General features: G+C 40.3%; 1 protein-coding gene across 1 annotated transcript in view; it reads left to right on the top strand.

The window, feature by feature from the left end:
• LOC124271652 (sodium- and chloride-dependent transporter XTRP3-like) overlaps positions 1-26,627 on the top strand; it is an 80,846-nt gene that overhangs the window by 24,958 nt on the left and 29,261 nt on the right. The window contains exons 2-3 of the mRNA XM_046706801.1: positions 21,781-21,915; positions 23,312-23,456. Coding sequence (XP_046562757.1) covers positions 21,781-21,915; positions 23,312-23,456 — 280 coding nt within the window. The remainder of the gene's footprint in view (positions 1-21,780; positions 21,916-23,311; positions 23,457-26,627) is intronic.

Raw genomic sequence — 26,627 nt, 5'->3', positions numbered from 1 at the left:
CATGTTGACCCGATGTGTCATAATTTAAAGTCTGTTTCGGTAATAAACCCAACCCACTCACTCATATCTTGCCTCAGATGGCATGGTTGTTTATTACTTTCTTTCCAAGCCGTGGATATGCACTCTTGACCCTGCGTAAATCTCCAGCAATCACTCCTCACGAACATAGCGCTGCCCTAACAATCACACTCGTCCTTGAGGACCAGTGCGCGTCTCTCATGTGGCTTCAAAAACTTAACGGATTAACACGATAACGGTCCTTAAATCATGGCAAGTGGATACCTGCTCATTAATAACTGATGCCGTGAATGTATGATGTATGGAGAATGCCGGCTGTGTCGTGACGTCGTGCAAGGCAGCGTCGGTAACGTCTTTTCAGAGAAGCGAAGCCATGAATAGTCTCTTCGCCGCAACCGCCATCAAATCAAAGAGATGCCTAGTTGTGTATTTAGCGTTAAGCTTTAATGACTCATGTGAATTGCTTGTACCGTAATATTCTTAAAGGTCATTTTATTGTACTGAGACACGGTTAATCACAGAGAAGATGGATCTCAAAACAAAGCGAGATGTATACTGTGCACCACATGTCCTTTATTAAAAGTTTAGTACTAATTATGAAACTAAAGTTTTTCGGAAATTAAAGAGAGAGTGAACATTGTTTTACGCCGCTTTTAGTAATATTCAAGCAATATCACGGCGGGGGAAACGGCCTCCATACGTTGATTTCAAGTGGTAATCGAACTTGGGTCTTCGGCGTCATTAGCGAACGCTTTCACCACTCGGTTACCCCTTTGCCTTATAAATTCAGAAATAGGACTTTAGAATTAGAGTTTATTGAAATGATACGTTATTGAAGTTTAAGCATATCTGCACATATGTCTGATACCAACAGTGTTTTACTTAATCGTCGTCGCCATCACTGCCATTATCACTATCATCTTTATTGGGAATATTATTGTTATCGTTATTGCTGTTACTATTGTGGTAATAATCTTCATTATCTTTGTATTAATCAATATTGTCACGGTAATGATTGTTATTACTTGTATCTATGGATTATCTAACTGTTTTGCATTATGATATTTACATTGATCACACATATCACTCATGACATTAGCATGCAAATATATTCAGCTATGTCACTTTTCAAAAGAATATTCTTTAAACCCCAGAACGGAGATACAGTAAAAAACCTGGGATGTACAAGGTTTGCGCTGAGCCATACGAAGACGTAGCTTTGTCGTAAGGAGCGACTAACGGGATTGAGTGCCCGGACCTTGTGACTTAATCGACAAATGCCATCCTGTCCTTGCGTAGATCGGCACTCATAATATCAATCACTGTATTGTCTGTCCAGAATCGATTATTTAGAGACCGCCGTGATATAGCTGGAGTGAGTGAGTGAGTATGGTTTTACGCTGCTTTTAGCAATATTCCAGCAATATCACGGCTGGGGACACCAGAAATGGGCTTCTGGCACTGGACCCATGTGGAGAATTGAACCCGGGCCTTCGGCCTGACGAGAGAACGCTTTAACCACTAGGCTACCCCACCGCCCCTGATATATACTACTCACACTTTGCTAAGGATCACAACAATTCACAACTGTACTTAAACGTAGATTTATTATTTGAAATTGTATCCATTTAAAACTGGATAAATAACAATATGGTAACCCCTCTAGGCAAACAGTCATTTTAATCTAACCTTATGCACTTGACACATGAGTGACCATAAAAATGGTTTTCATGGCACCAATCAACCATTTTTCAAATCATGGAATGAGTCACTAACAAGTACACAACACCTGTCAAGTGCAGGTATGGGATCCACAAGATGAAATGACATACTGAAACCTAGGATCCATGCTTACAATAAGCTTAGATATTTAAACCAATTTTGCCCCCACATCATAGTTTTCTGTTGAATCCATGATTTGATCCTTAGTAAAGTGCGAATAGTGTTGGTGTGTATATATAGCCGGAGTATTGCAGAGAGCGGCGTTAAGCAACAAACACGACCATGTTGAGTTTACACTGAAGCTGCTATTCCGACCGACTAGAGTTTCGCCAGAGCAGTTTCTATAGCTTAATTAGAGTCTGTATGTAGCTGTTCTCTAAATAATACAAAAACCTCAGGAATAGAACTGACCCTTGTGTATACAAGGATGTGTGTATATCAAATTTCGAATCGATTTGCTCATTCCATTGTATTTTATTCACTCGTTGTCATGGCAACATGTCATTGCTTGCTCACGCCTTGCATATAGGACTGTACGTGTCCACGCGCTTTATTTGTTCAGGGGAATATGTCGTGAATAATGCAAGAAAATATCACAATCGTAGCGTGTCCTTGCTGTAAAGGAGAAACTGTATTTACAGGAAGGAATATCCCTGGATATCAGGAGTGCAGTAAAGGTCTTTTTGCCATATTATGTATTATAATATTTATGTGATTTAGATCAAAGACTGAAAGTTAGGAAATTGTGTTAGATACATCGTATGCATCATTCGTACAGTTCTCAGCTTTTATTGTGCACAAGGCTTCAGGCTTTATTAAAGAGTTACAAGTTAAGAGATTCTGTTAGTTTCATTGTGTACAGAGGGTGTGTTAGATCATTGTGTGCATACGTACAGTTTTCATGGTTTTAGTGAGTCTTCAGAAATAATTAAAGACTGAAAAGTAACAGATTGTGTAAGATACATCGTGTACATTTTTTGCACAGTTTTAAGGATTTTTTGTGACGCTTTAGAGCAAATTAAAGGCTGAAAATTAACAGATTGTGTACGATACATCGCGTACATTTTTCGCACAGTTCTAAGGATTTAGAGCAAATTAAAGGCTGAAAATTAACAGATTGTGTTAGATGTACATTTGCAAGGTTTTTCATGAGACTTTAGAGTAAATTACAGACTGAACGGGATTGTGTTCAATGCATTGTGTAAATCATCCATACAGTTGTAAGGTTTTGAAGCGAGCCTTAGGAGCAAATTAGAGACTGACAATTAACAGGTCGTGTAAGATACAACGTGTACAACATTCAGACAGTTTTAAGGCTTTAGAGCATATTAAAGACGGAAAGCAAACAGACTGTATCAGATACATCGTATGTGTCACACATATTTGTCAGTGCTACATTGAACAATAGGATGGGTATGACAGCTCGGCCGTTCATTAGTTGAGTATATTAACATTAGAATATAGTGTCACTGGAGTTCATCAGTATTGTTTCATTTAGTGATGTGCATTACAGATCGATGTATGGACGAACCAGCTGTCACGCGTGTCTATGTCACTGTTGCTATGTACATGGTTGTAAGTGTATCTTTGTACAGAGTACCGCAGGGAGATGTGCTTTGTCCTCAGCTATCAAGTCATAACACCTCTTTTATTGGACAGGTCTAATACATGTCGATATTAAGTGATGTGAAATTTGTACAGGTGAAAATGAGAATGTCACGTGAGTACTGCCATTTAACGCTACGATTGGCAACGTTACACTACATTAACTAGCGTCCGGAGAAGGCAAACTGAAGGTGAATAGCATGTGTAGATAACGCGTATTCAAACATGCATTCCGTGCAGGCGTTTTAACAAGCCTTATTTGGAAAAGGTTTATTGTGGCGGTGGGGTAGCCTATTGGTTAAAGTGTTCGCTTGTCACGCCCAAGACCTTGGTTCGATTAGGATGAACGGTGATTAGTGTCGCGGCTACTAACAGTTTAGAGTCAGACAACATACACTGGTGCATGTGAAGTCTCTTCTTGATGTTCATTTCGGGCTGACTGCAGATGAGATAAAGGAAACAATACAACCACATTATCTTAATTATATATTCATGCTCTCTTTCCTTCACTCTCTCTCACCCTCCTCTCACCATCCCTCCCTCTCCCATCTCTCCCCATCCTCTCTCTACCTGTCTCTCTTTCTGTCTGTCTGTCTCTCTCTCTCTCTCTTTCCTCTGTCTCTCCCTCTCTCCTCTCTCCCCCTCTCACCCTCTCCTCTCTCCTCTCTCTCTCTCTCTCTCTCTCTCTCTCTCTCTCTCTCTCTCTCTCTCTCTCTCTCTCTCTCTCTCTCTCTCTCTCTCTCTCACGGGCAGCATACTGACCCTATTCTCACCTTATTGATCAAAGTTATATCAGAATGCACATCAAACCATGTACCTCGATACGCTGTTCTCTGCCTCACTGTCTGATTAGGATGTTGTTCACTTTTCACGAAGGGCGAGGGGAACATAAACAAACATCGAGGGTACATCAACCCATGGGCCCCGAGGGACCGGTGAACAACGTATTTATCTTACCGTGCACCTTAATGTTACTTTTGAATTGTTTGAAGCACGGTACAAATATTTTTGCAGCCATCGCTAGATTTTGCTGACAAAGAGACCCTCCGTGTTTTCTTATTTTATTTTTTTATGTATAAAGTAACAGCCACAATTATTTCATCGTACCGAATGGCAACCGTGTTGTATTCATTAACTTTTCATTAACTATTCACGTTAACGTACAAAGAAAAGTCTATCTTTACAATGGTCGTTGTAGAGGTGGAACCGAGGTGCTAAAATGGCAATGAGTGGAGCACGAATGAGCTTTCCGATTTTTCCGAATTGACACGAGCGGAATGACACGACCAGAATGTTACTTTAAAACCAGGCACTTCAGGGTGTTACTGGTGCATTACTAATCATTACTACACGACTTATCCAGCTAATCACATAGCCAGGTTGGCAGAGCCTTGACACAGTGTCAGCATATAGTGCTACACTAAGCGCCTTACTGACCCATCTAGATCCCCTGTGTTATGACAGCTCACAACAGCCAGGACAGATTCGGTGTAGAAGGACGATGTTTGTGTAAGTGTACGTCTTCTCGATGATGATGGAAACTGTTTGTTCAAACTGAAATATGAAACATTAACGTCAGAGATTAACCAGCCTCTAATATCAGCCGAAATAGATTCCAGTTGTCGTTAATGGCAAGCTACCTGTGAAAAGTAAGCATGATGTTTGTGAAACATTTTACGTCATTTCGATTAAGAAAAGTGTTTGTTCAAACTGAAATATTAAACTCAAAGCCAGAGATTAACCAGCCTCTAATATCCGCCGAAGTAGATTCCAGTTGTTGTAAATGGTAAGCTACCTGTGAAAAGTAAGCAGGATGATTGTAAAAAACTATACGTCGTTTGGATGATGAAAAGTATTTGTTCAAACTGAAATGTGAAAATTAAAATGTGATTCTTGTTGTTGTGAAAGGCAATGGCAATGTACCCGTGAAAAATAAGCATGCCCAATCGGTAATACCCATCATATACCAACGAACATTTTATTTAAAAAGTATCCTTGTACATGTATATGGGATCTTGAATTAAAACTCAGGAACACATGTTTGGTACGCAATCGTAGTGTAAGGACGGTATAAGTTGTTCACGGGTCACGAGGGGAGCATGGGTTGATGTACCCTCGATATTTGTTTATCTTCCCTTAGACCGAAGGGCGAGGGGAACATAAACAAACATCGAGGGTATATCAACCCATGGGCCCCGAGGGACCAGTGAACAGCGTATTTATCTTACCGAACACCTTAATGTTAATTTGGAATTGTTTGAAGCACGGTACAAATATTTTTGCAGCCATCGCTAGATTTTGCTGACAAAAAAACAAAAACATTTAGAGTTATCTCCCTTCAATCGATTTGCATTCGCAAAACATCGGTAATTTCCATACATCATAAACGTAATTCGAGATAAAGAATTACTATCACGAAGTACCAAATGAGTTGCCATTGAAAGCGGGGTACATTGAAATGTTACTCGCTTGTAAGCGGGGTACATTGAAAATAATAGAAGAGCGCTCAGCCAATCAGAAAGCGACATTTATGTGTGAGGTAAGATAATGCATTATGTATTTCTGTAAACCAGCTAATTTGCTAGAACATGATATACATAGTGGTCACATCTGTGGTTACACGACTGGCTTCATTTTGAAGGACCTTATTTCTTTAGATCTTCTACAGTGTATACCTAACAGGCTTCTCTGTTGTATTGTAAAACCAGTACTTCATACCTTCACTTGTTTGATAACAGTGTTAACTGAACACAGAAACGTCGCCCCGCATTGTAATAAAGCAGTCGTTCGTCCATATATCTTATCCTTACAAAGCCATGGTATTTATTATGAAGTTAAATCATGTGTGGTTTGGTTTCGAGTAGTTTTATTTAATTAAGATGTCTTTTATTGAAACATATTTATATTTTCAATTTAAAACATCAAGCTAGACAATTACCTGTCAACATTAACCCATAAAACATTCTATGGGACTGAAAATATATGAAATGAAAATGATAAGAATAAATCGTAGTACATCAGTGCTGACATCTGGTGTTCGAGATAAAGGGTAATGATATTCCGTCCAACCATTAGCAACCGACAATTACAAAATTTGCATAAACATATGTTTCTGTCGCCTGCCACCGCAGAGCGGGGTCATGTCCATCCAGATGGCACTAACCTTTGTGTGGCAGAATGACGCGTGTCAATGTAAATGAAACAACTCCATGCCCGTGGATGACCAAACAGTTGTCTAGTTCGAGACAAGCAGAGTGCCGATTAGACAACTGCGGATATAGCCGGACCATAAAGTTTCATCGTCTTGAACGATATGTGAAGACAATCGAGTTTTTATTGAACAGAATTCACTTCATGTTTTTAAGTTTCCTTTCTGATGCCATTCACACTTCCGTCCTGTCTGGTTTCGTTTCCGGTGTTGAGTGGCTAAAATGACGAACGGAACACGAATGACTATTCGGATTGTTTTTTAATCACACGATGTTTAGCGTTTCTCCGTGTTGATATGGTGACTTTATCTATTCAGGATATTTGTATTTTTTATATTTTTTTTGTCGACTTATTAACTAATGAACATTTTTATTTTTCGACGCTTAACACATCAGCTATTAAATTTTATTGTTGGTTTGTGCACGCATCAGGCAAGAGCTGAACTGATTGTGATTTTAGCTAATGAAGATTCTGTTCTATTGTCTTTGTTTACAATTGTTATTTGTTTGGGTATTCTTCATTTTGCTACTAAACCCATAATAATTATCCATGGAAATTGGTCACTCATGCTGATGGCACCAAAAGTTTCACAAGTTTAAGTAGGTAGGTAGGTAGGTAGGTAGGTAGGTAGGTAGGCAGGCAGGAGGTAGATAGATCGAGAGAGATCTACTGCAAGCTTACTGCAAGGCACCAGTGACGAAACTGAAGGCACCTGTTTTCAAAAAAGGTGTGTGATGGTGTGTTATCTGTTGTCTGGTGCACTTCAGATTCGAAGAGCACGTGTGTGTGTATTTTTTTCACTGAGCCGATCAATCCTACTTCCATCCCATTACTGCCAAGAACCAGACAGGGTAACGACAAGTACCATATTCTAACGTCTTTTGGTATTCGGCGACCAGGGGTTAGAGCGCTCTCCGAAGAGACGCTTTTGTGCTCAAAACCTCTAAGCCATAACGAAGTGATTTTATCAGATATTGACCAATGAATACACATACCTCTAATAATGATATACGCAGAATGTCTGAGATACCAAAAGTGTATTTGTAATATATTATGCTTGTAAAGTGAAAATGTTTGAGCAGCAATTTTACTATTTATCCTCCTTTGCAGTCAAACTGTCCATTCTATTTTAGTTTTGAAACCTTTATATGTTATCCGTTGTAGAATAACATATACCTCCTGATGGTCCTGATAAGGGTCTTAATGTCCATTTGCCATACTCTGACGAACCAAGAAATTGATTATCGTTGACATGTGATGCCTAACGAGGCATGTGATACTTTGACCTTTCGAGATCCAAATCAGATCAGTTTGAATGATGTTTTACGGTCGGTAAAAAAACATAACAAAAATACATATATGATGAACGTTAAAGTCTCATTTACATGAATTTTCAATTTTTCCCAGCTGTGTGAAAGATGAAAAGTCAAGGCCAGAAATTAACCAGTCTCGATTATACAACGAAAAGTTCATTTGGGCATAAGAGATAATGGCCACGAATTTTATTAATTGGATCACTGAAGACTCCGTGTGTCCGCGAAATCAATGATCGAATCGCATAAAAAGGCATATACCTTGCATGTATGAAATGTATTTTGTGCGAGTTGAGGCAAAAAAACTGATATTTGTATGCAAACTGTTAGAGCGGAGGGTGCTGCCGGTAGTGCTATAGACACTTGTCCTTTTCGCGAAACCTTTGTGCTATCATTGGCTTAATTTTCATAACCATTTTACCTAATAATCGAGAGTAGTTCTTCTCTTTTCTGGTGCCATGCATGTAGTGCACGAAGAAAACCGTTCAAGAGTTCTCAATGTTTCGCCTTTTCTTATAAAATACATTAATTCAATGAAAACATATTAAAACTTATATTACGTCTCTTTTTAGAAATGTTTATGAAATATTTTGTGAACTTTCAACATGATTTCATCGCTTACCAGCATTCCAACCCTCTATATTATTTCATGTTGTAATGTATACCTGCCACTTATAGATATGTATCCAATTTGTTGCCAATATGAACTTAAGACTATTTGAATAGTTAAAGCATTTCCAATATCTCCTTGTTATCAGCTAATGTTGATTAGTTAGCATAATTATTATTTTATCGATTTTTTATATAGTACTAAAAGATAATATGCATCTTTGGAGTGTAATGTCTATATTGAGAAATGCACATTTTACACATATTGGAGTGGCTGTTGAAATCTACTAAATCCAGACTGTAGAACTGAAATGTCAAAGCTTCTTGCAAAAACTTCTTCCTTTATGTTATTACCACTGAAACTCACATAAATATTACTCTCTCTCAACAGGAACCACTATAGAAGTAAAAGCAGAGAGGTATTATTATTGATTGAGAATGTGGTATATTGTCATCATCTTCTCATGCATGGTTAAGATGCATATACACCGATGAAGCCTGGTACATCCTGGTATATGGTTCCTTTATTGCCTTACTTCCCACAGGCTTCATACCTGGGTGGTCAGCAGGAATCAATACGGCATTTGTGTTCAGTCCAATAAGCAAGTACCTATCAGGAATAATGGACATTGGTCCAGTGGCTGGACATTCATCGTGGATAATGGAGCGGTGGGTGTCATGGAATACACAAATGGCACATCAGAGTGGATGGGTTTTACCGTGGCTGAGATCCTGGTAATGGAATTGTAGCTCTGGAATGAGGGTTGTGGAGAAGTAGGTGAGGTTGAGGCGAGGATGTATTTACAACGTCGACGACTGGCTACCGACAGCTGCCTGTATTCAGTGAGTGAGTGAGTATGGTTTTACGCCGCCTTTTGCAATGTTCCTGCAATTACACGGCGGGGGACACCAGAAACGGGATTCAAACATTGTGAGTGAGTCAGTTTAGTTTTACGCCGCATTCAGCAATATTCCAGCTATATGGCGGCGGTCTGTAAACAATCGAGTCTGGACCAGACAATCCAGTGATCAACAGCATAAGCATCGATCTGCGCAACTGGGAACCGATGACATGTGTCAATTAAGTCAGCGAGCCTGACCACCCGATCCCGTTAGTCGCCTCTTACGACAAGCATAGTCGCCTTTTGTGGCAAGCATGGGTTGCTGAAGACCTATTCTACCCCGGATCTTCACGGGTCGATTCATACATTGTACCCATGTGGGGAATCGATCCCGAGTCTTCAGCTTCAACCATTAGGCTACCCCGCAGTTTGTCTGTATTCAATGGTCGTGTATGGCTGTAGTGTGTTGCATTAACTGAAAAAATCTGAAACTGTATGGAACCATTGTAACCGTTACAATATAGATCGTCAGAGCAAAACAATACCAAGCCCGGCATCCTCAGACACAAAGTCCATTTAGGGTAAAGGGAGAAATAGTGAAAATTATGTGAACACATCACTGAACATCATGGATGACACCAGGTGTTCGCGAAATGGTAAACATGTTCTGCCCTTCATATACGCGAATCGGTCACTGTATTGTTTACTTGTTTGTTTAACGCCCTAGGCAAAATATTCAAGCTATATGGCGGCTGTCAATCAGTGTTCAGCAGTAGGGCTGGGACGGAATACTCGGGTACAGCTGGAATCGAGTCCTATTTCAAGGAATCGAGTACCCGGAAAGGGAGAGAACTCTGTAATGACAAAGGCAGGTGACGCTAACAATATGGACGACACATGCTAAGTTCAGTGTTTTGGCTCATTTTGAACTTGATGGCAAGAGAACCAAATGCCGACTCTGTGGTACCATGGCAATCTACTGCGGAAGCAGTACAAGTTCAGTGCACAAACATCTTGCACTAATACACAACCCAAAAAATAAACGTGTTCATTACATTGTGTAACTGTGTTCATTGCTTATCAAGTTAGTTCATTTCAGGTTTTCTATGATAATCTCTCAGACTGTCAAATCGTGATTGAATATTCAGAAAGTTGGCAGAAGCTATGTATTCCTAACATTTCCGGATACTTGATTCCGATTCGGGTAAGTACATGCGGGTACTTGATTCCATTTTTTCCTACCCATCCCAGCCCTATTCAGCAGTATTATGATACAGACGTATTTATGAACTATAAAAGGAAATATAGATGAAATACAGAATCTTTAGGTGGGACATTAAACGACCAATTATTCTCCATCTCGCGGGACACTACTCAGTCAGCGATGGAGATATACTCTCTGGAGTCATGTCTAGTCAAAGGAAACCCCAACGGTCTACTACATGTTATCTTTCATACAATTTACATCAACGCCAGCTAATATGATAACCTCTCGTGATTGGAGTCAGCCGTCCCAGCCAGAGACCCGTCAAACACTCGATGTCAAATCTGGATCCGTCATAAATGAAGTTTCTGTCACAGACGGCGCCTTCGGTCAAACCAACAAAGCCTGAAACGTTGTTAACACAGCCAATTTCTTGGTCATGTGATGAAATGACCATTGGCTATTTGTTCGTCTGGAACTGTCGACTTTCACACCTCTCCCTCAGACACCAGAAATTAGCCAATAAAATTCCCAATTCGATCCGGCAATGGATATAACCCACACGCCGACTAAAGAACCAAGGAGCCGTAATGGCAGAACCACTACAATTATTGGTGAACCTTGGAAGAATCACAAGATGTTTGTCTAGCCAATAGTCTTGATGTTTCGCCAAGCCCCAGACGCAGGAGATGCAATGAAATTGCTTTTCTGTCAATTGTCCTACCATGCCAACTGTAAGTGCCCTACTGTTTCTATGCGCCATTCATACCAGCACATTGGATGGGATGTATCTGGTATCAACTCTCTCAACCTTGCTGACATGATTAGACATGCTGAAGAACTAATTGTCTTCGATGTGTGGACACGGAGATGAAGTGCCTGGTAACGTCTCAGACGTCTTTGCACAGTGGGTGTTCCGTTCCAGCATTGTCATCTCACACAAAATGGCTTGAAGTGTTTTCAGACAACTCCTGCATCCAAATCTAATTCTGGTTTTGAAACGTCTACCGCATCTATAATTGCTGGTAACCAGGGAAACGCATTCGATAATCATAAAACGTCGCAGACTTTCTCTTTTCTTCAGGTTGCGATGTTCTCCCCTGGAGACATCCGCAGCAGATCAAAAGGGATTCCAGATGTTGGTCTGTTGCCTATTTCTTAAGCTAAACAGGTCTTCTAATCCTACGAACCGCTCTCAGTATATTCCACTTTTCACATTTCCTTAGAATGAGTCACGCTGGTAGTGTTGGATGGCTCATGAGAATACTGGAGCCACTTCCATCCACCAGTTACAACTGATACACTTAACCTATACATGCCTCACAAGACACCGGGATGAGGAAAATAACCATATCCGTCGTCTCTCTAAAACTTTAGACTTCAGATTAATTTTTTTATATAAAATAAAAATAATATATTTAGAATAAAATGTAAATCTGGAATCATGACGATCGATCTGGGAGATATTGTGAGAGACTCGGCGTCTAGGCTGAAGTTTTTCAGTCAGCGGACTTCAATTACTCCATTATGTCGAGTTCCTTTGTGCATGACAGACACATGTCAGATTCGTGACATGGTCATGTTTTAGGTTTGTCAATACCAACGGTGTTCTTGGTTTTAAACACTGCAGCACTTCAGACTCCTCTCCCACATCGAAATGATACACTATGATATACACATGTAATTGAAATTGATGTTAAAGCGATAACATTTCGACAATCTCAATAAATCACTACTGTAGCAGAGCCAATGCTTGTAAGATTCCGACTACATCATAAGTAGGTGTTTATGGATTATTATCAAATGATCATACCAGGTGTTCGCGAAAAGGTGTGCCTATCTTGTCGCTTTATTGGCACAAAGTGGCGTAAACCCAACTCACTCACTCACTCACTCACTCACTCACGCGTGATCCTGTATGTATTGTTGACAGCAAGGAGATGGTTGTACTAGCAGAATATTCTTCTTTAAAATGAATGGAAACTCCATCGTCCATAAATAGTTTATTTCGCGGTATCAACATTCTGGAACAGACTAAACATGGGTTGAGATACGCGCACTACCTCGCATAACCAGACAATATCAGTAGAACTTAGCACGTTTATTTAACCTCACCAAATGCTTCAACTGATGAAGTCACAATATAACACAACTAAAATTGCATACTGGTACTCGATTCATTTCTATTCATAATGGGCCGCCTCCGTGGTGTAGTGGTTAGAGCGTCCGCCCCGGAGAGCGGAAGGTCGCGGGTTCGATCCCCGATCGCGTCATACCAAAAGACGTTAAAATATGGTACTTGTTGGTCCCTGCCTGGCGCTCGGCATTAATGGGTACAACAAGGACTGGTCGGCTCGGTGTCAGTATAATGTGTCTGAGTGGGGTATTCATGCTTCACTGCGCCATGGTATCTCAGTGAGCTAGCACTATAAAACCAGCTTAAGTCTGGGCTAGTACAAGCAGCCGCACATACACATACACATGCATGCATACCCAATTTCACCTCTCCTCACCTCTATTCATAGTGAAAGACAGGAGCAAAGGAAACGGCGAGCATCAGTGTAAGCTGTACAACGTTCAGTTTTTTTCAGTTACATTTCACTGATGACCCTTGATTAGAACTACGGTCCAATGTCTCCAACTTTGATCCAATGTATCCTTTTTCCAAATGGACTTGATTTTTACAGTTTTTTTGGTTTTACATTTTTTACCGCGGCCGTTCCTTGATTAGGCCGTCTTGACTAAAATCTCTATATCTGTTAATGACTAATCTGTATATTATCTTCTAGTAACATCATCATTCGTTTCATGATGTATTGAATTGCAACTAAATCCTTGCTTATGAAGTCTGTGCTCGGTAATGATATGAATACATCCAGATGAGTAGTCTTCGCTACAAACCATCGTTCGTCCAGACTGATCTTCTTTAAACTATCGTTGCCCCAACTGACGTTTCTGGACTCACCGGCCATCTAGTCAGTGTAGCTTCAACAACCATGTTCTGTCCAAATTTAGACTCTATGTCTCGGTAATAGCCCCAAATCTTTCTCCTTAGGTAATGGATCCTTCGGTAATTTCCGCTAATCTGTGTTTGCGATTACAGAGGAACCGAATATATTGGTATCTCGTTTCCATTGAACTGGTCGCATCAGTCAGTCAGAGCTGGAAATCAATGTTTGCTCTCGTCTCGGAGCACGTCTTTTGTTTGAACCGCGAGTCGCTGCATAAGTGCTTAATTAGACATCAAATAGTTTGTATCTCTTTGTAATGTATAATGAAGGCACGCATTACTGATAGACCCTGCATGATTCATTATCTCTGTTAGGTGACTCAATAGAGCTTGTGTGAATAATTGTTAATTGTGGTTAAAATCTCCTTGATTTTTCTAGTTGGCTGTGATAAAAACTCTCAAAAAGCTACCGAGATATAACATCCTTGATATTCTGTGGTGTAAAGTTATTGATGCCAATTGAAGTTTCACTGCAGGTTGATAACAGGGTATGCATTGATTGAGGCCCATACGACACGGCCATATATTCAAATGTGCATTGTTATTCCAGTTTGTGAGTTTGGCTTTACGCTGCTTTTAGAAGTATTCCAGCAATATCACGGCAGGGGACACCCGAATGGTTTACACATTGTACCCACGTGGACTTTATCATTTGAGTGTGTGAGTTAGTTTAGTTTTACGCCGCACTCAGCAATATTCCAGCTGTATGTCAGCGGTCTGTAAATAATCGAGTCTGGACCAGACAATCCAGTGATCAACAGCATGAGCATCGACCTACGCAATTGGGAACCGATGGCATGTGTCAACCAAGTCAGCGAGCCTGACCACTCGTTCACGTTAGTCGCCTCTTACGACAAGCATGGGTTACTAAAGATCAATTCTAACCCGGGTCTTCACGGGTCTTTATCATTTAATGGTATATGAACTAGTACTGACTGACTGACTGAGTTTAGTTTTACGCCGCTTTTAGTAATATTCCAACAACATCACGGCGGGGGACACCTGAAATGGGCTTCAAACATTGTATCCATGTGGGGATTCGAACCCGGGTCTTCGACGTGACGAGCCAATGCTTTAACCACTAGGCTACCCCACCGCCCATATGAACTAGTAGATCAGAAGAGAAATGTATTGATTTATAATCCTCTGTGATCATGTGAAGACTATGAGAATGTAGAACCATTAATAAGTCACCTAACAATTCCGGATTATATGCTGAAAGTGTATTCTCGTTTGGCGAAGCGTGAAATTATATTCCTTACTCCTTATATTCCTTAGTTGTATAGGTGACAAAATAACAGTATATAAAATTAATCAGAGTCCCGTTCTATGCCCAATGGCCATCATAATTCAGTTGCTGTTCATTGATTTTCAAATCATCAGAGAGGCTTGTTTTGTGTCAGCCCTGAAGGGACTAATGGCATGGTCATTATCAATAATTACCTTCATGTTTCTCAGCTAATTGTACTATCAAGCATGTAGAAAAACCTGACAAGACAATTATTGTGGCAACTGCTGTGGATCGAGAGGAGAGTTGGACTTCGGTGTCCTTTGAAAGGAAAATAAGACTTTTTAATAGTTGACCCCTGCTTGTTATCTGAAGTCAAAAGAGCCACGTTTGCTTCTCAGAGAGTTCCGACCTCGTTAATGACTGTCAGTCGCTAAAACGATCTGTCATCCCTTTTCTCTTCAAACGCAAAGTTAATGGCCACCTTTGGACAATTTCCGTTGACCAACAATGGCGGTGATGAACATAGAACTGCCTGTTTCCTGTAGAACTGAAGCTGTTTGCTTACAGTCTTTCCAAGCAACTAAGACAACAGGCCTATTAGCTTCCAACAACAAATGAGAGCACCCTTTCTTTTGGTTGAACTGTGTCAATTGTTCAAACCATCTCCTTTGCAAGACTCAAATCAAAGGTCCAGGGCTCGGTTTCGTATCCCTGAGGAGCTGGAATGTCCTGTAGTAATGTAGCAGCTGTGAAACTCTTTGATGATGGTGTGCCTGGCTGCTGATGATAAAGGATTGGCTAGATCTGCCTTCAACCGAAAGAAGTACTAAATTGAACGATTAACTGCCATTTGACCCTTCCCTGCTGCATTAAAATAACTCATTTCAATACACGTTGATGAAATAGAGCATGCACGATATGTTTACTGTAGTATGGACGCATGTTACTCAATGTTTAATTGTCAGATGGTGCGTGAGGGCTACATTGGCATCAATTAAGCTTGAAAGACAGTCTTTCCTGAGGAGAATAATGACATTTTATCCTCGAACATGGTATCCAAGGATGTAAAATTCTATTAAATCCATTCTTTGAGTGCCTTCTGTGTGAATTCAACACTATTCGAGGAATGTGATGAATTTTGTAAAGTTTTCTGATCAGAATTTTAAAACCTGAAATTTTCAATCCGGTATTGGTATTACCCTAAACTACGGTTGTAACAAACTCCGAGGGACCACTAATTGTAGTTCGTTATAACCGTAAGTAGTTATACGCATTTTGAATTAAAAAGAAAGTTGCTCTTACCCCCCAAAAATATAGTTCGTTACATCCGTCAGTTCGTTTTAAGCGTGTTCCTTATAAACGTAGTTTACTTCACAAAACATGGCGCATGGTAAAACTGTGAAATTTATCCAAATCCAAACCATTTCATATATGAATATGGATTTAGAAGTTAATGGTCTTATTCCGAATTGCCCAAATGCAAATAAAAGTGGAAAGTCAGCAAAAATTTTTGCTGTTTTGTTAGAAATGGATGTTTATACTCTTGTACCAGAATAGAACATTACTGCCACAGCCCTATTTCTCCTCAGATTCCAGTAATCCTAAAATCGATACGAAACCAATACCATACACAGGAAAGTAATTTTACCTCACTTGTTTCGGATGTAGCTTTGTTTGAGCTTCATCTTTTCTCTCCTTGGATCAGAAAACGTTGATTTTGCTTTGGTTATTTGACCTATGGGGATGTTTGTGAAGTGGTTTGGGTGCATACAAGCCCGAACAAACACGGTAATGATGGCCCGGCCACATTTAAGAGACTGTCCGTTTCTAATGAGGTTTATTTTCTACTTCAGATGTAGTTGATCTCGTGACCTTTTCAAGCTCTACAACAACATGTAATCGATAAACTCCATCAAAACCATTAGACCAGACCTGAGTTTCTTTGGCTTAAAATCGCTTGTACGTTTAATCGATCAGTTTTAAATTTGCAGCAGATCCAAATATTTTAACTGCAGATCTGCATGGGTTATTAATTTACACATGTTTGATTGAAAAATATTTTTTAAAATACCAAAATATTTATCTGAAAATGATGGTTGTTTCATCTGAAGCGATTATACATGAAATCTTCGTCCGAGCGGCTTATGTTCAACTCGTTACATGAAAACGCATAAAAGAAGTCATTAATGATTACAAACTTCAATATTCAACGTATATATTATGTTATACATATAGTAAACTTTACCGTACGATCGATTTATCGATTTCCTTTCTGTCGCTTTATTGCTGATACACAAACTAAACGGGGCAGTGGGGTAGCCTAGTGGTTTAGGCGTTCGCTCGTCACGCTGAAGAACCGGGTTCGATTCCCCACATGGGCACAATGTGTGAAACCCATTTCTGATGTTCCCCGACCCGATATTGCTGGAATATTGCTAAAAGCGGCATAAAACTAAACTCACACTCACTCACTCAAACCAAACAATCGAACGAAATAAATTCCCAAATTATCTCACTAATGGTCTTTAAACTTTTCGTGTGATTTTAAATCGAATCACCTTCCCTAATGCTTTTATCTGAAGAACCTTCTTTTCTATTTCAACCCGGATATCTCCACACTCTGAGAAATATTCCGTTGTCAATCAAACCAAAAAGCCCTCGCAATGCATTCAGAGTTCTGGTTTATCCCAAGCAGCAGATGCATTTCCCTAGCAAATAAAAAATACTGATTAAAACAGTATCCTGTCGATACAATGATATAGTTCCGTTCCTATGGCAACGGGAATTTCAGATAAGAAAAACACTTGTGCGCCTATTTACGCTAATCTGAAAAAATCTATGGAATCACGCCACGAAACAATTTGTCAACTGTTTTGTGTGACAGAAATCGATCGATTTTATTCCGCTAGGGGCGATATGGCAAGGGATCCCCTGAAAGACGCTCTTGGAGGCTGATGTGATGGGCCTTAACAGGCTTCCAGCGCCTGCAGATGATTCTAAGCATAATCTGTGCAGCATGGAATACTTGTTCGACCCGTCACTTCGCGTTTTAGCTCGTCTGGTGAATTTGCTGAAAATGGCTAGTTAAGGAATGCATTTTTTTAAGGTTCGGAATAGTGTTATGGTTTTGTTGGTTCAGAATCGTGTTGTCTCACTAATCAGGGGCGGTGGAGTAGCCTAGTGGTTAAAGCGTTCGCTCCTCACGCCGAAGACGCGGGGTCGATTCCCCATATAGGTACCATGTGTGAAGCCCATTTCTGGTGTCCCCCGCCGTGATAGAGCTGGAATATTGCTGAAAGCGGTCTAAAACAACACTCACTCACTCACTGAATACAGGCAGCTGTCGGTAGCCAGTCGTCGACGTTGTAAATACATTCTCGCCTCAACCTCACCTACTTCTCCACACCCCACAGCAAGAGCTACAATTCCATTACCAGGATCTCAGCCACGGTAAAACCCATCCACTCTGATGTGCCATTTGTGTATTCCACATGACACCCACCGCTCCATTATCCACGATGAATGTCCAGCCACTGGACCTTTGTCCATTATTCCTGATAAGTACTTGCTTATTGGACTGAACACTCTGGTGTCCCCCTCCGTAATAGCGCTGGAATATTGCTAAAAGCGGTCTAAAACCCAACTGACACACTCACTCTAACATATGCTGAATTGGGTTCTGAAAGGGTCTATATTTGTGTGTCATCTGATACTGAATGGCATACCATAATGTCCATCAGAGATATGAGCGTGGAAATGGTTGTAATGGCAAAAACAACGCCATTGGACCTTATCAGGGAGATGTACTTTGTCCAGCTCGGTTTCCTTTTAACGCAGATTATTCCATCAACACGCTGTAGTTAATATACTGTTTTCCGTTGTCACATGAACTTCAAGGCTATGTGTACTCTTCCCATAATGTCTTAATTAGATATCTTTTGCATCTAGACATCTCCGATGAGAAATAGTTTGACTTCAGGTGACCTTCACCTTCTTGTAACAGCTCTTACATACAGACAGTGTATCTATTATCCTTATGATTGTAGATCTCTGACGCTGTATTATTTTAAGTCTATCATGCATTCGCCGTCTTCCCAGGTGTAGAGTGACATTTTAAACATGTTCCCTAGCGTATATCATAAGTATAAAATGTTCTTTCATAAGTGTTCCGTTATTGTAATACAAAAGACATTTCTCGCCGCGAATAGCTGCAAAATTGCTGATGTGACGTAAAGCAAACTCACTCATAAGTGTTCCGTGTGCAGTTGGCAGTAGAATCTGTTGTAACGTTCTTTCGGAATGGAATTGGTTTGATTATGTATATGTACATGGCTATTGGACAAACACCCGATAGTCGTCCTTTGCAACCAAAGTATACATAGATCATTAAATATTTGATTCTATCACTGCGCATTGGCATTTTATAACAAAAATCTGAAATATATCCATCAAACGAACTACCGTCTATGATCTCATCAACAGAAAATGTCAAACTACTCCATTTCAGAATAAATGTAAGATATATACTTAGGATCAGAACCAGATCTGGATTTCAGGACAACAAAGGGTACCAGAAAAGTTCAGACATTTTTTACTTGGATTTTCAAGCTTCTTTTTAATCAGTCGTTATGTTGGAGGTCCGTCCTAGTCTCTACTTACGATTTTCAATTTTCTAATGGTGACTTGTGCTGTTTGTAACAAGACTACGCCGCAGGGGTATTTTAGAATGACGAAGATCATACATTGATCTCCATAGAAAACCCCGGTGAAGCTTCTTCAGCCTCTGTCATGATATCATATATGCCTGTTGGCGAAGCTGTAACGTGTTTAAAGGTCTATGGAGTGGTAAAGTAGTTGGTTACTGATCTGTCAAAACATCAGTGTATCGGCTTCAGCGACTCGTTAAGATGAGGGTTTATATCCCAGCATCTCCAGTCGGTCGACAGAGGTGATGACTGGTGATCTTCTGCCTCAGTGCAGATGTCAATAAGATGAATGGATCAGGAGATCTTCGATTAGTTTTTGCCGCAGTTGGTATTGTAGATAATCAGTATTTTCTGAAAACGCCGTTGGATGATTGATTGATAGCTGAACCGAATAGTTGGATGAATAGTCGCATAGATAGGATGGGTTTGTAGATTGAAATTATGACGGCTGGTAGATACGAAGGTTGGAATATGTAAAGAAAGACTCATGAATAGATGGTAGAAAAGGGATAGTTGGTGGATAGTCACATGCATGATGGATAGAACAATGCATACTAGATCCATGTTATGATGGATAGAAAAGGGATGCTAGAAAGACAGCAAAACAGATGATAGAGTGAAGGTGAATAGATAAGGATTGATGCTGAAGCATGGAAGTTAGGGATGTATAGGGAATTTTGGTAGAAATATGTATAGGAAAAGATGCTCGCTTCACAGATAGATATGTCCATGTGTTAGAACACCGCGGGGAAGCTGGATGATAGATGTATATATAGATGGATGAATATTAACGTAGAAAGAATGGCTAGATGATGGAAACATGGATTTGAAATTATCAGGTGATGGATGGATAAGGTTATATCAAAGATGACTGAGCAGTAGATAGACCTAAAAATCGGTGTCTGGGTCAGTAAGTGAAAGGTAATGCGGTGGAATTGTCAGTTGGGTGTCTGATGGATTGGATCGAAAAAATGTAGAATGGGTTTGCAGACAAATGATGGATTCACGATCAATCAGACTGGAGAACTCCAAGTGATTAACTTGTGCAGAAGGTATGATCGAACACCGAATACACTCAGTCACCTAACTGCGGCTTCCTAATTTAAGAGACAACTTCAGGCCTTTTGCTCCAAGCTTTCCTTCTTATATTCCTTGTCTCAATATTTGAATACTGCGAGAAGAAATTGATCCTGAGGCTTTCTGCAGTCGGGCCGTAGATGAAAATTTGGATTGAAATTGACAAACGAGTGTTGTTTATTTTTATTCCAAAATCTTTGTTCCCAAAAGGTTTTCCTCAAAATAGTAATCCAGTAATTACGTGATTCTGGTTGTTTCAATGAAACTATGGTTAATTTGTTGTTCTGAAACGTCAAGTCGAAAACTGTATTGGTAATGGCATGACATTAAGCCAACGCATTGGCCTTTCTTTGATGTGTAGGATAGACATGTCAGTTTGGGAATATGAGATGGGTATATTTCCATGACTTATCCATGTGATTCTTCTTCCGATATGACCCAGACAGTTTGGAACAACCATGGAAGTCGTATGTCAGAAGGTCGACCTTTTTTTCAAAATGCTCTTTTAGCAACAAGATCGCGAAAAACATATATTTACCACAAGACACAATGCTTAATGTATTTTAAAATGGCCATTAGCAGGGACAGATACGTTGACTTTTTTTCTATTATATTTTGTGATTTAAAAATGAAATAATGTTCTTGCGTGGTTAGGGTTTCACCTTTTCACCGTTTCACAATGATCATAATGGTTTTGTTTTTCGACGCCATTTCCTCACTTACCAGTGTTCACCTAGCAGTGGATGGGTACCCGGTGGGCTTAAATGACCATATGACTGTTAACCTTCTCGCACCTGAGGCAGCTTGGGTTAACCTGGGTTTCAATGTAAATCTCGTGAGCATGTAGAGCGTGACACGCTAGCCCTTTCAGTGAACATCTACTGTTATCATTGATTTTCAGTGAGCTCGTCACGTACATTTTATCACAGTTTTACCATATAAGCCGAATATGTTTGGCAATATTCAATAATCATTATTTACGTTTTAATTGTACTTAACATTGCTACCCGTGAAAATCCGGTTTAGAATTGGTCTTGTCGAAAAAGGCTACAAACGGGTGGTCAGGCTCGCTGACTTGGTTGACATATGTCATCGTATTGCAATTGCGTGCTCATTGGATTGTCTGGTCCAGATTCGATTATTTACAGACCGCTGACACACAGCTTGAATATTGCTGAGTGCGACGTAAACAACAAACAAAGAAATAAACAAACTGTGCTTCTTGTGTTACAGGTCTGTTCCTGGTGGCCTACTATCTGCTGGGAATCCTGGTCTGTGTCCCAGTCTGCTATGTACAACTGAAGCTCGGCGCTCTCTACAAGCGAGGCATGCTCGGGATCTTCAGTCACCTCGTACCAATTCTTAAAGGTGAGCCTTTGTAATGGTAGTTAGATACCTGTTGTACAAAGCGATCTTAGCGCTAAGGTGACCGTAACTCCCTTACCTTAACATAGACTTAAAAGGTAGTCTTAACGCTAAGGTTGTTCTGTACAACAGCACAATGACCACGTCATGCCACAATACGTCAAAAGATGGTACAGTGAACTCACAGACCACTAATTGTAGTTCGTTATAACCGTAGTTCGTCTTACAACAAGTGGCTGGGACAAACAATCCACCATTTCACCTGTTATATTATAACTTTAACATACAGTGACCTTTATTTACAACGAACACAATTATAACGAACTGACGGGTATAACGAACTGGTGCTTTTGCCCCTGCCACTTATGTTTTAGTCGAAATGCATATACTGATTTATGGTTATAACGAATTAGAATGAGTGCGTGCGTGCGTTCGTGGGTGGGTTTGAGGGGTGTGTGTGGGTGGGTGTGTGTGTGTGTGTGTGTGTGTGTGTGTGTGTGTGTGTGTGTGTGTGTGTGTGTCTGTGTCTGTGTCTGTCTGTGTGTGTGTAGAGTATTTCGATATTCATTTTCCAATGTGTTTATGTTCTGTTTACATAACTCTCGGTGAAGTTCGTGTTTTCGAGTAACAGACACGACGAGTCTGTGTGCTCCCTTAACTGTAGTAAGTGGAACCAAATGTCTTGGTTAAAGGTAATGTCTATCAGCTGTGTGTATGTTACATTTTTCGACGACAGTCAAGGCTGGGTATTTTCTTGCACTACCAATTTATATTTACTTCAAATGGGTCGATGTTCCTGGTGGTAGACTGAAGTACCCGATTTTCAACATAGCGAAGTATCATTTACTTAATCAACTACAAAATTATGTACATGTATTGTTTATGATTGGAGGAGATGGGGATTTAAAGACAATCTGCATTCATTATGTTCAGCAATGATCCGTTTGTCTCTCATCTCAAGTAGCCGTACTGTTTCTCTCTTTTATCGTGTTCATGATTCTCACATAAGTCAAAACCACAAAAGTAAGATGCCGGTCAGGTAAACGTGCACGATCGACTTCATAACACTACACGGGGATGGTAGGGTAGCCTAGTGGTTATAACGTTCGCTCGTCACGCGGAAGACCCGGGTTCGATTCCTCACATGGGTACAATGTGTGAAGCCCATTCCTGGTGTCCCCCGCCGTGATATTGCAGGGATATTGCTAAAAGCGACTTAAAACCATACGCATTCATTCATAACACTACACATTTTCAGTTAAAAAGGTTTCGTATTTTCATAAGTTAAGGAAATGCCATTACGATTGAACATCACGTGAGTATAGGTCTACTGCCATTTGTTTCAAGACTCAAGAGTTGTGGTCCCAGTTTGTTACATGTTTACAATTTGTACCACCAGGTGTCGCCGTTGCCCTGCTGTTGATGACGTATATCCGGAGCTTGACCCATGGGCTGGAGATGAGCTACGGCCTGTACTTCATGTTCTCCTCCTTCAAACAGCCATTCCCGTGGAGCAACCCAATCAAGCCCAACATGTCCTTCCCGTGAGTGTGTAGCTTCAACAAAGGGGTATTCATATCTTAATAGGGTCGGTGGGGTAGCCTTGTGGTTAAAGTGTTTGCCCGAAGACCCGGGTTCGATTCCCCACATGGGTACAATGTGGGGAGCCCATTTCTGGTGTCCCCAACCATTATATTCCTGGAATATTGCTAAAAGGGCATAAAACCCAACTTACTCATTCATGTCTCATTTTCCAACCAAAGCAAACACACGGATAATGTGATTGCAAATGGAATCAGTGGAAGCCACTAAGAAGGGGCACAGATGGCATAGAAGTCTAGGAATCGTGAATTTGCTTTGCAGAGTCGTGTCCCTTTGGAGCTCGTGTATTTGTTGGTTCGAATTCTAAATTTGGCATAATTATGATTTATTGGTTGGTCAGCACCATGCCCGATTTTGTGGATTTTATGAACGTCGTAAAGCTGTAGAACCCGGGTCCCGTTGCCCAAAGCTATCTGTGCGCTAAGGCGATAGTAACTCCTTTCCTTTAACATCGGCTACCGGCAGTCGCTGGGTTAGAATCGCTTTGTGCGTTACCAGGTTTGTCTCACTTTACTCGTTCTGTCATCCTGAATCTGACACACCGTAGTACAACTGGAATTTTGTTCATAGGGCTTTGTTTCTCACTTACTCGACAAAATCAGTCCTTTCGTATCGGGCCCATGTCTAGTGTCCCCTTTTAGTTATTTCTTTCCTCTTATTCTTTATTAATACACAGTGTCCTGAATTATATGTCTTAAATAGGGTGGCGTTGTTTCTGGACAGAGCTTATCAATATGTGTTTGCTACCCATGGCAAAGCATGACGTATTGGATGTATTTAATCTTGATCATTTACTGGACGTTATTATATCAGAGCAGATATTTCGGGTTCATCAATACAGAGACAGATCAGGCGATATTTTACATTGAAATTGTTGCCAACACTGACACATAGGAATACCACAATTCGTATGACAATGATCGACAAAGATCGTTTTGAAATGTGTTTTCATATCGAGACCTTTATGTCGTTGGAGAAGACGCAATCGTTTCTGTTTACGTAGTAATGCCGGCCGCCTCCGTGGTGTAGTGGTTAGAGCGTCCGCCCGGAGAGCGGAAGGTCACGGGTTGGATCCCCGACCGCGTCATACCAAAAGACGTTAAATTATGGTACTTGTTGGTCCCTGCTTGGTGCTTGGCATTAATGGGTACAACAAGGACTGGTCGGCTCGGAGTCAGTATAATGTGTCTCAGTGGGGTATTCATGCTTCACTGCGGCATGGTATCTCAGTGAGCTAGCACTATAAAACCAGCTTAAGTCTGGGCTAGTACAAGCAGCCGCACATACACATACACACGCATGTACGTCGTCATATGAGCGAAATATTCTCAAGCACGACGTTAAACCCAATTTCACCTCACCTCAGTAATGCCACGGTTTTGTTTTATCCGAAGAGAGCTATATATAGTCGGTCTTAATATCATTCATTTATGAGAAAACAAACTGATACGTTTCTGTTCATGTTGTAATGGCTCTGTTTTGTTTTAACTTTTTGTCCGAAGAGAACTATATATAGTCGGCCTTTAACATCATTCATTTATGAGAGAACACATTGATACGTTTCTGTTCATGTTGTAATGGCTCTGTTTTGTTTTAACTTTTTATCCGATGAGAGCTATAGAAAATCTGTCTTTTACATCATTTGTCATTTATGAGAGTTATATATAAAATATTATTTGAAAGGTTTTCTTGTACAATAAAAATGGTAAGATATAATAGTTAGATCTTTTTTGCCCTCTTCAAGAAGAAATTGTAAAAAGTGCAAATAACACTCCAACCTCATTGTGGCTTTAATAGGAGTTTCTCATTTGACTTTAATAGATATCATTATAAACATTGTGTGCTGCTTATTGCCATCAGCACCAATTACAACGGATATATTAATTATGTAAACATGTTTGCTACATAACTATACTGTGGATCAGAGATATGAACGCATCACATGCTATTCCGTAATGTTCTGTACCAAAATGCGATACATGCAGAAGAAACCGAATCTATCGCCAGATACTCAGTAATCAGAGGAGAAACAGTCATCCACATACCATGTTGTTGTGATCAATATACTTCGAATATCATTTCATATTACATTTCCGGGGCATTGATGTTTTGTGATGTTTTGCATGTCTTTATGATGGATACAACCTGTTGGGCAGGATAGTTTCACCTTTCCGTGAACATTTGGTCTTTTCATTGATATTCCCACCATGCGGTGGCTCGTTGTTTATTCAGAAATACATTTTTATGGCATAATTGTAATCATACAACAGATGCCTCTTTCATTATGTAACTATGGAATTGGTTTTGGTCATCTCTTCTTCTGAACGTCGACATAAAGCTTTCAAGAAGTTCTATGGTAGACATTTGGAGGAAATTTCCAAATTTGAGGGGCGGTGGGGTAGCCTAGTGATTAAAGCGTTCGCTCGTCACGCCGAAGACGTGTCCGATGCAAGTCCCTATTTCGACTTATACCATACGTTCCCGAATTATTTCAGGTGAACAATTGACCAGACTTAGCATATGTATATGATGGGTGCCACCGGTGGGGCAGGATACGCTCACCTTTTCGCGAACACCTGGTTTCATCACTATTTCATAGTGATTCATAAACACATGCTCTGCCATCGTATCGCATGGTGACAATCACTGGATTGTCTGGTCCAGACTCGATTTGCTTACAATGCTGCTTGTACAATGTTCTTAGGAATGTGGAAAGGGTTTTGTCGCTTCTATTATCAAATATACAAGGCCGACATGTTGACGATTTGGACACAATGTCGACTTCCAAACACATCAGCTAACGATGTGATGTTTCTGGATCTCACTGGTGAAGAAGGCTGCCTAGTAGAAATGACGTCATCATCATTTGCATAATTCTTGTCAGACTGATCGTTCTTCAAGTTTAGGAAGAGCTGAAACTTGACTGTGCCAAATCCGGTGATCGGATTTTGTGCAATAAGCCCAAGGTCAGACATACATTGCCATCAAGGGCGAAATGAGAACATGGCGTGTTGTGTGTGGATAACCACACCTTCAGTCGGTTTTCTACGGTGTTCATCTTAGGTTCACGCAGTTACCTAAGCAGATTAGCATAACATTGGACATTAATGGTC

Source organism: Haliotis rubra, unplaced genomic scaffold (assembly GCF_003918875.1).
Source record: "Haliotis rubra isolate DU_JTF1 unplaced genomic scaffold, ASM391887v1 Scf162, whole genome shotgun sequence".
Lineage (NCBI taxonomy): Eukaryota > Metazoa > Mollusca > Gastropoda > Lepetellida > Haliotidae > Haliotis > Haliotis rubra.
The sequence above is the reverse complement of the archived record's forward strand: the minus strand, read 5'-3'. Positions and strand labels throughout refer to the sequence as shown.